At 36.8% G+C, this 14,176-nt stretch overlaps 2 protein-coding genes across 2 annotated transcripts; one reads left to right on the top strand and one right to left on the bottom strand.

Annotated features, from left to right (window-relative positions):
* Window positions 1-48: 48 nt before the first annotated feature.
* FKBP7 (FKBP prolyl isomerase 7) lies at window positions 49-4,727 on the top strand (the record flags this gene model as incomplete). The annotated part of the gene is given in 7 exon segments (XM_084209247.1): window positions 49-65; window positions 67-122; window positions 125-199; window positions 202-496; window positions 1,773-1,924; window positions 4,014-4,147; window positions 4,455-4,727. Coding segments are annotated over 7 exon segments (891 nt in total). The 3' UTR covers window positions 4,617-4,727.
* Window positions 4,728-6,511: 1,784 nt separating this feature from the next.
* Window positions 6,512-13,862, bottom strand: PJVK (pejvakin; the record flags this gene model as incomplete). Its single annotated transcript, XM_084209395.1, has 6 exons — window positions 6,512-6,813; window positions 8,128-8,232; window positions 9,201-9,318; window positions 10,039-10,180; window positions 11,457-11,652; window positions 13,652-13,862. 6 exons carry the CDS (start codon window positions 13,860-13,862, stop codon window positions 6,512-6,514), a joined length of 1,074 nt encoding a protein of 357 aa, XP_084065521.1.
* Between the last annotated feature and the right edge of the window lie 314 nt (window positions 13,863-14,176).

The raw sequence follows: 14,176 nt of genomic DNA, 5'->3' as shown, positions 1-14,176 counted from the left end.
GGCGGCTCCGGCGGCGCCGCCCGCCCCGCGGGGCGCTCTGCGTCCCCCATGCGCGCCCGGCCGCGCGCCCGGCCCCGCCGCCCCGCGGCCGCTTCCGACGTCCCTTCCTCCCTTCCACTTCCTGAGCGGAGAGGGCGGCCCGAAGAACCGCCCGCCCCGCGGCCGCTGCCTGGGCCGGGCTCGTCCCCACGTCCGGCGCGACGGAGGCGGAGCGGCGGCGCTGGCTCGGCCCCCGCCCCTCGGCGCGGCGGGGAACAGTGCCACGCCGGCGGCCGCTTCGGAGCGACATGGGCCGAGGGCTGACTCTGCTCCTGCTGCCGCTGGCGCTGCTGGCGGCCCCGGCGCGGGCCGAGGGCGGCACGGCGGCAGCGGAGGAGGTTCAGATAGAGGTGCTGCACCTCCCCGAGACCTGCAGCCCGAAGAGCAAGAAGGGCGACCTGCTGAACGCGCACTATGACGGATTCCTGGCCAGCGACGGATCCAAGTTTTACTGCAGGTAAGCCCCGTGGCCCCGGGCCGGAGGACGGACGGTGGGCCCTGCCCGGCGGGTGTGGGCGCAGCCGCTCCGCTCCCCCGGACAAGCGGGGCTGGTGGCGCTCCCGGCGTGGGCGCAGCTCGGCGCCCGGACTGACCGCATCAGCAACAGTAATTTCTCCCCGTCTCAACCTTTACTTTTCCTCAGTCGAGTGTTCAAGGATGCAGAGTTTCCCTAGAGTCAAACTAGGGAGTGCCTTGGAGTCCTAGGGTCCTTTGGGAGAAACTTCGAGAGCCTATAGCCCACTCCTCACCTGGAGCCCCCCTTTGTCAGAGTGGAAAAAAAAAACATTATGTTGATACTTACCATGTTCTGTGCTGTAACCTGTGCAGAAAAACTTGGGTTGGGAGGAGGAGCTCCTGGGAGGAATGCACACTGACAATTTTAGGCAGAAACTTTTATAGAGCATCCACTTCCACATAGTTGGCACTGTGCAGTGCAACCACGTTATTATACTGGTGGTTTGCAGCCTTCTTGATTTGTCGTGCCGTCCATTTTATTGCAAAGTTATCATTTTGTCTTTTGCTTTTTCACTTTGTCCCATCCATCTATCCTCAGGCAATAGCTTAGCTCATTATAAAATCTTGATCCATTCCCCCACTTGTCTAATTTAAGAAAAAACTCAGTATATAGGATAATTCTACATTTAACAGTACCGTTTAACTTGCATTTCTTTGCCTGTTGAAGTGGCTGACTGGTACATAGAGCGTTGTTCTCTGCATGTTTTGCTCAGTTGCTGTTCGGTATAGTGCCCACATTGGGGAAGCTGCCTGAAGCACTGGCTGTCTGAGCTGGCCAGAGTGGTAGGTGAGCACACAGTACTGCAGCCAGCAGTGCCAGGTTCCACCAGCACACACCTGCACTCAGTCCCATCCCATCCTGCAGTGTTGTGAACTGCTGAAGACATTTTCACTTTCCAGTGCTCCCCACATTTCTCTTCTTGGAGACTTCCTGCGGTGGAACCTTGTTTCTGGCATGCTGTGTACATGATCAGGATAAGTTCAAAAACAAGGTTTTGGTTTTTTTTTTTTTTTTTAAAGGAGGTCTCCCTTTACCTATAGTATGATTTGACCTTAAATTATAAATGTAGCAGAAAAAGTGTTTATACTTTGTATTCTTGCACTCTAAACATTCTTGTGTGCTAATAATCTATGTTCTTACTAACTGCAACTAAAAGTTATATTTATGTTAAAAAATATTATATTAATGTAACTCATACACTATTTTTTTTAAATAGTCGAACACAGAATGAAGGTCATCCAAAGTGGTTTGTTCTGGGTGTTGGACAAGTCATAAAAGGCTTGGATATTGCTATGATGAATATGTGCCCTGGAGAAAAACGAAAAGTGACAATTCCTCCATCATTAGCATACGGACAACAAGGATATGGTAAAAGAAGTTCTAACTCTAAACTTTGTCTTTCCTGTGTTTTTTGCTCTTTGAAACATACAAGACATAGTATTGTAAATGTCTCTTGAGAACTGGTGCTCTCATTTGGAGGCTGTGCAGCTGTGCAGCCCCAGTCCTGCTCATTGCTATGCAGTTTAAGTAGTCCTGACACAGACCCACACCCAGGCCTTCAGTTCCCATTAGAACTCAGTACGTGCCACCCAATGTTTTCCCAAGTAATGCCATAGTCTGAAGCCAAAGGAAGATCTCCATGAGCAATATCAGCATTATTGTGTTAAAATATTAAATTCCAGTCACATTTGGTTTTAATTATTTGACTTCTACCTGTTTAGCCTTTTAATGAAAATCTACATCTTCTGAGTAAAATGGAATATAATGCAGTGCAATTAATCTAAGTAGATATCATTTGCTTAAAATACTGCTTACATTCTGAATAGTTAATGGCTGTCATTATCACATTACACAGTAATTGCAACAGTGCAGTGCATGAAATCTGATTTGAATATAAGATAATTCAGTGTGCAGATTACTTAAAAAAAGTTCCAGTACAAGTTTTATGCAGTGTTTCAGCACTCAAATATAGATAAATTCAGCTCTGACCTGGGTATAGTGGTTTCTGTGAAAAGGTAGCTCCTGCTCTGTAATAATATTTTGGTACTGATATGTCAGAATTCAGTGCATCAGTTTTGTCTTTAATACAATTTCATACAAAAAGGAAAAACACTGATAAAAATAAAAAATGTTCTTTAATACTAGTGTTAACTGTTTGTTCCAGGTAGCACTTGAAGGAAGTAGTATTTTCCTGCAGCACACCTGTCCTCTGTCTCAGCGCATTCCTGCATGCTGGGGAAGATACCTGCCTAATCTTGAATTAGAAAAGATGCATGTGGCTTTCTAAATCTTTACATGTCTTTCCTTTGTTGGTATGTATATTTGTAAACTGCTGACACTGAATTCTAGTATTGTATCTTTCTTTTATAAGGTTTATTTAAATTATGATTTATATTCAGATGTATTTAAAACTGCTACTTTTCTAAAGCATGGAAAGTTAAAACCTCTTGAACTCTGAAACCTGTTATTTTTACTATGGCTACTTTAGATGAGTAGTGTAATAGTCTTGTTTGTCTTCTGTTTACAAACAGTGTAGATTCTTTAGCTTTTCTTCAGTTTATGAAGGATGGACACAAGCTCAAAATTCTGAGGTTACATTGTCATGCTCACTGGCTTTGGCAGCTTGCATGTTTACATTTTAATTTTACACTGCATGATTTTTTATGCACTTTTGGCACTATTTTTAGACTGCATTGGTTTGTTGCTGTCTCTTTTCAGTTTCCTTTTTTTGCCAGATGCATGATATGTGGACCTGTGTTTGTAGGCAGTGCTGGTTTTACAGCAGGTGGCAGAAAATGCTTTGATCCAGGAGCAAAGAATTCTAACCATTTTCTTAATTCAGAGGCCAGACAAAGTATTCCAGTAGTTTGAAGTTTCTGTGGGGATTTTTAGCAAGTCAGATGACTTACATTCTGTTGCTGCTTTTTGAGATGTACATTTTAAACATTATTTTACAGCACATGTGAAGTACCTTTTACCACAGGTATAATTCATATGAAGTAGGTAAAACACGTCTGTTTCTTCAGACAGCCAATGCATAGGAGCATCGATCCACCACTGTTATATTTGAAATCAGATTGCAGCTGTTTAATAAAGACATGGATCTTAGAACCAAATAAGATCTAAATAAGCCCTGTTGTAAGACAGGATGTGGAAGAGTGAAAACTTTGAAGTACTTGTTTTTCATGATAACCATTCGCCTAATTTCTGAAAGTACCTGAATTGGTATGCGATACAGTTTTGTTTCAGGCAAGTACATGATCAGCAAGATTCTTCTGAAATCATCATGTCTACACAATCTTCATGTCTAGATGTACAACATTTGAATTCAGAGTTTAATCTGAATATTAACACAACTTTTTTTAATTAAAAAATGTTTACCTGTGAATTTATCATATATGTGATCTCTGCCCATAGTGTCTGATGCCTTAAATGCCTTTTTTTCTTTTATTCATAGCACAGGGCAAGATTCCACCCAATGCAACACTGATCTTTGAGATTGAACTTTATGCAGTAAATAAAGGACCTCGTAGTGTTGAGGCATTTAATCAAATTGACAAAGACGGTGACAAGAAACTCTCTGAACTTGAGGTAATATAATACAAATAATTTATAAAACTATAGGTGTGGCTGCATCAGTTTTATCTTTACATGAGCTTCCTCTGCTGCAGCTGATCACCTAAGGTTTCTGTGTGTTTACACAAACTACACTGTGCTGTAGTTTGCTGAAATTTGCTTTAATACATTAACGAGTTTCACACTTCCTGTAGACAAGCTGTAGATGTGTCTGCACTGGAATCACAGTGCATTACTTGTATACCTTCTGTGTCCTTGAAGATAGCTAGATTGAGTACTGACATGAAAGTCACAATGATTTGACTTTTTTGTTTTCTTCTAGATAAGCCAGTATTTGAAAGAAGAATTTGCAAGAGATGGCAAAAAACGTCATCCTTCTGCCCATGATGAAATCTTAGCTGATATATTTAAGAAGAATGACCATGATGGAGATGGCTTCATATCAGCAAAGGAGTACAATGTCTACCAGCATGATGAACTCTAAGTACTTTAAAAAATCTTTGGCTGTTTTCTGCACACTGAATCTAAATAATAATACTTTGTCACAGAATTTTTGTATTTTTTTTATAGTGGAATCTTTTTATATCTCTTAAGGTGACTGTAAAAATCTTATTTTTAACATTCAGCTAATAAAATGTGTCGATGTTTCAAAAGAAAGAAATAAAATTGAATTACGCCATGATCTTATATTTGTGGTTCTTACAACATTTTCCAATCTACAGTATTGCTCACTCATTTGGTGGAATACCGATGAAAATAATTATTTCTGTTCTATTGAGCACACAAAAGTTACAGTAACCTTTGACATAGCTAGAATGTAACTGCTGAACACTTCTAAATCTCCTGTAAAATAAAAAGGGAAAATCTCAGTCCTCTGTAAAATAAAAAGGGAATCCCAGGAATATAACTCTTAGACCCCTGCAGGCTCCAGGCCTAGCTTCTTGAGGAAAGGCCATTTGCAGCAATTAACTGTAAAAGGCCTTAAAATAGGCCAGCTCTGTTTATGGAATGTTAAGATAAAAACAAAAATGTTGTTTTAAAACAACTTAAAATAATGTCTTTGATGTAATATTAACAGGAAGAATTTGGTGTTGAAGAAAAAGCAGTGTTCTAAATGAGTGTTTAAACTTTGACTTAGTAAAATCATGATGTTAGCCAGTTTATTCAGTAGCACCAAGCTAAAAATCTACACTATCATAATTTAATTGAATGAGGTTGAAGATGATGGGAGATGCTGTATATAAACGTAAGTAATTAATTCTTTGGGCATCATTCTGGTTTTCCTCACTGGAAAAATGCAAAGAAGTAGGAATAGTTAATAGACACTACTTATATCTGTTAACTGTTCTGCTTGTGCAGAACACATCATAACACTTGTGTAATATACTTCATTCTTCTCACATGAAAAGCAGTGGCTGTATTCATTTCAACATGTAATAATCAGATGTACACAGTGAAAGTGGCAGCACAAGGGAAAAAAGCTTCCATACCTAGGTTATCGTTTAAATAATTTTAAAAGGTACAAAAATGTTTTTGTTCTGGCAGTGTAAAACAGTGTAGTGAGAGGTTTAACAGCACCCTGCCCCACAGCCCAATCCCAGCCCTGGACACAGCTCTGTGGTGTTCCAGTCCTCAACAGACTCAATTTCCTGAGGCTGGGATGCACCTGTTAAAGACCTTTACCCTGAAGTCTTGTTCCATGATTTTCATAAGCTTCAAAATATTTTCTGCTAAGCAGTTTTTTTTCTGAGCACATAAAAGAAAGTCAAGAGCAGCTGTGACATAGAATCCAACTGCAGCAGGTAGACTGGCTGGTACTTTTTCATAATTAAACAAACTTGATATTCAGCAACAGCACCCTAATATGAAGCTACCATCCATAGTTCCAGTTGTTCCCTTTTGTAACTGAAACATTAGACTGAGCTAAGTTTTAGCATGTTTTTTAATCTGATACTTCAATTAAACATTCATGAGAACACTAAATTATTAACAAATATTCTCATTTAACCATCATTTGCCATTGTAGAGACAGGCAACATTTTGGGGTTTAACAAGTTTGTGTAAACAACTTTTAAGTTCTAGCATTTATTCTGACATTATGAAAATACTATTTAAAAGTATGTTTTTCATTATCATGATAATGAGGAGGTCCTAGGAAAAACAGCAATGTCAGGAAATTCATGTGCATTTTAAAGTAGAGGTGAAGCACAGAATTTGAAAACTGTGAAGCACAGAATTTGAAGATAACAGCGTAATAAAATGTTTTGCACTTCCACTGTTTTGCATTTCACAATTGGAGACATATTTACTAACTCTGAAAAGTTTGTGGCACAGTTATGCCCGTGTCTAACAGTGTTAACAGGCACTTACCCAGATCAGCTACTTCATTCTCTTGTGCCAGAGGTCAAAACAGGGCACGGCATGCAGTCGTACATACTTCTGTCCATTAAAAGAACACTCCAGGCATCCATAGACTGTCTCCCTTTTTGAACTCCCCATTCCACAAAGGACACAGGGGCCTTTGGGGATGTTGTTATTAAGTAAATTGATTCGGATATGAGAACCGTCTCTGAGATAGCTTGTAGACACATCAGTCATGCTTGCAGCTTTTTCATAATAATCTGCAAAAAGGTCCTCCAAGTAAGGATCAGAGTTAGCAACGATTTCCACTACTCCTTTATCTGAAAAGGAACACACAAGGAAAAGAAGCATTTTGTTATTACATTATGATCAGCTGTTTAAAAAATATCGGTTTAATTTAGAAATAACAACTGATGCACAAAACTATTCTAAGCACGCCATACAGATTGCTTCCCATTAAAAACCCTGTGTGATGAAAATTTTTCTTCAGTGTCACTTAAGACCCTGACAAAAGCCAGAATTTTTTGTATACGACCTATGTAATTATGTTTTTAGAAATATACCTAAAGGAGAGGCATGTAGCAGGCTTCTAAGAAATTGATGCAAAGTCAAACCACAGCTGTGTACTTCCTTGTTTCTATTTTTGCATTTCTAATTATATGTTCTAAACATTGTAAATTCACTTTTATTTCTATTCTTTACAAAAAAATCCCACTACTATTTAATCTGTTTAGAAAACTCAGAGGACTCCTTGTTAACCTCCTAGCAGATTTCTGAGCATCCAGATGTGCCAGGTAGGAACTACCTACCTTTCCCTCTCTCTTCAGGGACTTACTAGATTGAGTGAAGAGCATTAAGGCAGCTACAGCTCCTGAGATGTCTCATACCCAGTGATGATTTATTCCCCTTGTGTGGACTGCAGCAGCACTGAAGGCTTGGTCCATAAAAGCCATTTTATCAAGAAGGGGATACAGTGGAGGAAGAGCATCTATACACAGCAGCTTTTGGGACATGTTTACTGCTCAGCATTTATCTTCACACTCAGATCTGCAGATTTCCAAAGTATTTGCACCAAGGAGTGTTATAAGTTTAAGACCTTGGTCTAAAGCTGCATACAGGGATCTGCTTTTTTGTTGAATGCTATGTTCCTATTAGAATGAAAAAAGAGGTCTATGATGCTATCCTGTCACGGGAACATAGTGCCTAAGGAGTACATTTATTATTGCAGTTAATATTGTTTGATATTTAAAATTACAGCTTTTGCCTTCAACTATTACTATAATTATAAATTGCATACTACAAGCTGTAAATGGCAAACACATGAAATAGGCTCAATGTTACGCTAGCTGTATAATTACTCACTACCAGTTTATCAACAGCCATGCATTTTAAGATCTTTAGAATTTAATGAACAGATTTGTTATTTCTGAGAGGCAGGTTCCCAAATGTAAATTTTAATAACTCTATAATCATTTCAATACATAGAAATAGAATTTCAATTAATTTCAATAGAAATTGAGAGGTTCATTTTGTGTCAAAACTTTTTTCTTTAAACATTCATCTTGGACAGAAATTAAAGAAACAAAGATACACTTTTAAATAAGACATTTGTATATAAATATCAAAAGCCATACTTCGATGAAACAGATTATTCTTTAATCTCCTGAACTTGGTCAGTGAAGATGATCCAGATTTCTCTCTTTCAAATCCTCCTTTTGCAATTGGAGTCACACAGAGTTCTGCAAAAATAAAAAGTTTTTAAAAGGACTTAATATAAAAACCATCATTGCACAACAATTTAATATGCTTTCTAATCAATAAAATTAACAGTGATTAAATTTTGTTTTGCTTATGTTTTTAATGACTAGTATAACTTTTTAATACAAGTCTGCACACAGTAATAGCCCACAGAATCAAGTAACACAGATTTGATGGGAATTTTTAACTGTTGGTGGCATTCAATTAACATCCTCAGAGCCTGTTTTGGCTCATACACAAATTATGCTCATGTTTAAGGGTCAGGACTGTCAGTAGCATAACGATGGAAGCCCTAGTTCTGAAGGACAAACATTTCTGCAGTCTTACTTGAAAGTAGAAATGAAACATTGTAAGCAAGGCTGTGAGTTCTGTACTCACCACTTCTGATACTGAATTCTATCCAAAACCTTAAAGAAATACTTTAAGGTAAAATCTATGCTATGCAAATTTTGTATTTTTCTCCAATTGCTGCAATTAATTCCTCCTAAATAGCTTTAGATGTTTGTATGTGCAAATGATGTATCGGGCTGAAATTAAAGCTCCAACAGAAAAAAAAATTATTAATTTAGGAGTTCTGTACACTTTTTTTCTTTACTGTATCTTTGTACTTACCTTTTATGCTAAACTGAACAGATAGTCTCAGAAGCCTGTTCCTCACCAGCTAGAAATATAACTGAGTGGGGCTTTTTGTTCCATGCAACCACATAATTTAAAAAATACCAAATCTAACTTTTAAGAAATGTTCCACAGCAGACTATTTTCTAGTGCCTGCCTTGTTTATCTTTGCAAGCACTGTTTCTGTCAGAATGTCAGAATACTTATGTGCATAAAATGAAAGCATCCCATTGTATGGGATCAGGGCTTATGTATATCAAGGGCAATAAAACAGTTTTAAGAACTTAGATCATTATAAATAATAGCAGTAATGACAGTAATTCACATCACTTACCGAAATTACCATCCAAATGAATGTAGAGTTCAAAAACACTAAAAGCAATAGTTGTATGTGCAGGAAAAACAATGGCTTTGTCCCGCCCTTTAGAATTCTGATCTTCAATTATGTGGAACTATAATTTAGAGAAGGATCAAAAGAAAAAATGTTACAAATTGAAATGAATAAATAAACAAAATACTAATCTTAACTTCATATATTGAGAATTATAATGCCAGGGGGAAACTTTGATATTGAAGATCAAATTTCACAACTGAAGAATTTTCTATTAACTGCTTTGCATTTTAATACATTTTGATACAGAGAGAGTAATTTGAATCACTTACTGAAAATTATGAGAATGATTTATTAACACTAGAAAGAGTGAAGTTAGAAGACTTGTAAGTTTCATTATTGAAACACATCGAGGGGGAAGGGGGAGGAAGAGCTCGCCCTTAGAACAAGACAAGGAGTAAGATGCCGATCCTTCAAATAATAACCCGAAATTCCAATGTGTTACAGAAGATGACCATAACAATGAAAGCAAGGTTATACATATATTAGAAAGTCAAACTAAGAAGTGGTAAATTCCACAATTTTGCTGAGCCTTTACCCCAAGCAATGGCTCATTGTCTAGCCATCTTTCCATGCATTTCCCATCCCTCTGTCATCTAAGCACTGCTAACAAAGGACCAACTTTTAAAACACTTTACATTAGTACAGTAATATTGATTTACTTCAGATTTTTTCTGAGCTTACATTATAAAAACACAATTAAATCAAACCATAAAATTTATAATAATGAGCTTTTTATGCATGATCATTTGAGTTACAGAACTTTGTCAAACATATTTACCCTCATTGTCTCTCCGCGCATTCCAGTATGGACAGTTAATGAGCACTGCCTTGTAGTTCGAATACTTTCCATGACCACACACAAAATTTCCATCCTACTTTTTCTTGATTGATGGACTAGACAATGATCAAAGTTTATTTTTCTAAAATCAAGAGGGAGGCAGGAAGGAAATTCAGACATAATCAGCAGTTTACAAAGCAGCTAAGTAACTTTAAATCAGTAAATAAATCACCATAATGTCTGTTTCATAGCAGTAAAACAACTGACCAAGGAGATCTCTGGAAACTTTATAATGGTTTTCAGCGTTTGGGAATAGAACTAAAAAATTCAAGAAAAGCCAGCATTCTACAGATATTAGAGAGGATATCTGGGACATCCTGGAAAATTCAATGCCTGTCCATCTGACTCTGGTTTCAGTGCCATTAACTGAAAACACCCTATATCACTTATAAACAATACTGAACAATCATGAAACAAGTGACTGTAGAAGAATTTCTACAAACAGTGGCACTTAGTTCTATAGCACTGAATCTTTTTTTCAGGAGACTAGATCCTCTTCCCTCACCCCCACTTATTAATGATAATGTTTGGAGGTTACAAATAAACTAGGAAAATAGGGAAGAAGTTACAGATACAAAATGGCCTGCACTTCATGGTAAATACCAACAAGGTAACAATATATATTTGCAAATGCCAAATATTGCATCATGCATAGTAAATCATTTACTGGGATGCATTGCTGGGCTTCACTGGGATGACATTGTTACCAAGGGTCAATCTTTGAAATATAAACAAAAGAATTTCACCTAGAATTAGTCACATCATATTTCTACAAGTTTGACATCTGTGCTAGCACCACAGGAACAAGAAGTTCATTTGTAGTATCCACAACTCAACAAGAATGTTGGTATAAGAGACTTGCTTTAAAGAAAAGTCACAGAAGGTTATGAAAATTTAAGTAGATAAACCTATTTTGCTTTTTGTAGAAAAGGCTGTGTAATAGCTTCATAAAACATCAAAGTACCTACAATGGCAATAACACATATGGCTCCCTAGTTCATCAAAGGCAAAGAAATCTTATTTCTAAAACCTGAAGTTAGGTAATGTCATTCAAAGTAGATTTCAAATTTTCAATACCATGGTATAACACAATTTGGATGGACTCTTTCTTTCTGAATTTGTTTTTTTCTTTTTTCCTGAGACATGCACTGTAATTAAAAGAATTCAGAAAAATTTTACAGCCTGTATTATACAGGTCACGTGTCTAATCCCAGTGATCCAACCTGATACCCCTGAAAATATCAGATGGTGACTTCTACTGATTGACTAAGAATAATCAAAACCTAACAGCTTCAGACTTTCAGCCTAACTGTAGGAAATAGAATTATGGAAACAGAAATCAAAACACAGAATACAACCTTGTAGTAAGTTCTCTCAGTAATGTTGGTACTTCAACTTCATGTTTGGTCACTATGCCAAATGAAGCTTTAAAGGCAATAGAATCTGATCCAGCAACATCAAAACCAACATCATTCATTATCTGATTTCCTCTTCTGCCATTAAGCGAAACATCTGATTTGTCTTCATAGTTGAGCAACTGGTAAGACGAGACACCTGAGTAAAAGAAGATAACCTCTGTGTGATGGTGAAAAGTCTGAACACTGCATTTTCACAGAGCCAGAATAAATAGTACCATTCCTACCGTGCTTGATAATTTTGATATGAAATTCTCAGCTACACTGAGCACTTGTTTATTGGTGTTACTACTGATGATTGATGGAAAGTGTACATAGGGGTCCTGGGTTTTATTAGAGCTACTTTCAATTTTCTGTGTTCATCATTGTTCTCCTCAAGTACTTCCACCTGTAACTGTGATGCTGATACGTATAAGACATGTAGAGAATTTTGGCTTTAATGACAAAGGTTCTGAAACCCAAAATGACTCAGTGGAGGCCACACAGAATATTAAAACGAGGAATAAAATGAAAGCCACTGTATAAAAAATATTAGGGAATTCTGAATTTTGTCTAGATGCCACACAAAGACCCTAATTTTTCTTCATTTTTGCAGTACATGAATGAGCTGTGGGTCTGCCAGTAACATTAACACTGCCCATGGACTACGTCAGTTTATTTTGAAGGAAAACAACAGATTAATTCTGACTCATTTTGCATTCAATTATTGTACAACCAAAAGGTAGGTACCAAAACACTTCTACAAAAATGTCTATATAAGATCAAATACATTTCCATTACACGAAGAGAAAAAGTACTAGAACATATTGGTTACCAAATTAAAATGAACACAGGGATTAGATTTCCAAATACATCTAAGAATCTGGTGTTTACTCCTTTTTTTGTTTTTAATCCTTTGAAGATATTAGGAAAAGCTGACATTATGAAGTCATCAACTATGAATCCTGTTTGTGTTTATTTTTAATCAAAAAGAAGTTTAATATATTTTTTCATAATTCTAAAAGGATTGAAAATGCTTGTCTTTGTCACATAAAAAAGGAAATTCAATAACAAACCTCCTTGTTTGTGTTAAAGGACTTTCTTAATATTTTCTGCACACGACATTTAACCTTTGCAGAAAAGGCTAGTAAGGTTTTGTGAGAATTTTTAATGAGGTTTTGCAACCTTTTTCTCAGACTTTTTAATGAGACTTTGATTTTTTTTTTCATTCAGGACAAGCCAGCTGACTTCTCCTGAATGTAAGACAAAAGATTAAATTTTTTTTTATCATGCTTGTGTCCTGAAATCCCCTCTTGTGGGATCAAGTGGTATTTCCTGTGCTTATACTAGTTTGTCTAAGTAGAGTTTTTAACTGATGCATTTGTTGTGCAAGTAATATCATCAATAATTTTGCCAAAATTGACATTTAAAAAAAAATAAAGCAATGAAACTGTTTTGAGAAAACCCATATACATGAACTACACACTTTTCAAAGGAATGTACAGGAAGATACAGGCCATATAGCTCAATTTTGCACCTCATAATTCTATTAGAATCTCCTCAAAATTTATGTTATGACATAGAAAAAGGAATTTAAAAACAGTTAAGCCCTTTAAATACACCACAAAGATTGCAAAAGTAGAAAAAGTCATGAAAATCCTATTACACCAGTCAGATGTAATGGCTGTTTTCAAATGCTTCTGCCTGTGCAGAGCTCAGGGACTGCCAGCATGGAAGAGCTGAAGAACTGATGCTTACACACTTAAAAGTGGGTATACAGACAGGGAAGTACATTTCTAAACAAATGTTATGTAGCAAGTGATCAACATACATCAGTATATCTGTCAGGAATTGGAGGTTTGTGAAAAAAGAAAAGGCTTAACTGAATTTATTTAATACTTGTTCAGAAAATATCAAAGCTTTTTAATATAAATTACTTTCTTTTTTTTACTCTTTTCCCAGAAAGTCCTTTTTTTCCTTTTCTCTTACCATTTTGATTTGTATTTTTTTTCTTAAATATTGATTACATGACTAAGCTAAAAAATGTTATTACCCATTTACTAAGGAAACATCATGCTACTTACAAGTTTAAACTTATGTTTACTATGTCTACTAGAAAACATGCATTTTTCCACTTTAAAAAAAGATTAAAGTCTTACCTGCAGAAATTTCTTTCTCCCCTTGAAGAATGTCTTTTAATGTGAAAGGTGTTGAAGCAAATTTAGATTTCTTTGAAAGCAAACATTTTCTTTTTTTAATCACAAGGCTCAGAGGTTGGTATCTGTCAGCTTCACTGAGGCTGGGCACGGGAACTAATCTTCCTCCATCACCAACCTGTTTAACAAAGTTTTTGGTTGCAGCAGCAAACATATTATGACATTAGTAATGATAAAAATAAAAAACTCTGTATCAAGTGTAGCTTCCAGACATCGAGCCCATGTTCAATTCTTCTTGTATTGTTCTTGCAAACAAATTACCATGCTTTGGAAAAAAAAATAAAAATCTGTCAAACTGCTTTTTTTTTAGACTGAGTTTTATCTCACTTTTAAAGAATCAACAGCATCTTAGCTACTGAACGTCTATGGTGTACCGCTTGAGACTTCTCTCAGAGAGCTTCAGTTAAGCTCTCTAATTCTGCATGATGAATAATGAATTAGTGTAAACTGAGAGGGAAGTGGTGCCCT

Source organism: Fringilla coelebs, assembly GCF_963513975.1.
Source record: "Fringilla coelebs genome assembly, chromosome: 7".
Taxonomy (NCBI): domain Eukaryota; kingdom Metazoa; phylum Chordata; class Aves; order Passeriformes; family Fringillidae; genus Fringilla; species Fringilla coelebs.
Note: the sequence above shows the minus strand (reverse complement) of the source record. Positions and strands in the feature narration are given on the sequence as shown.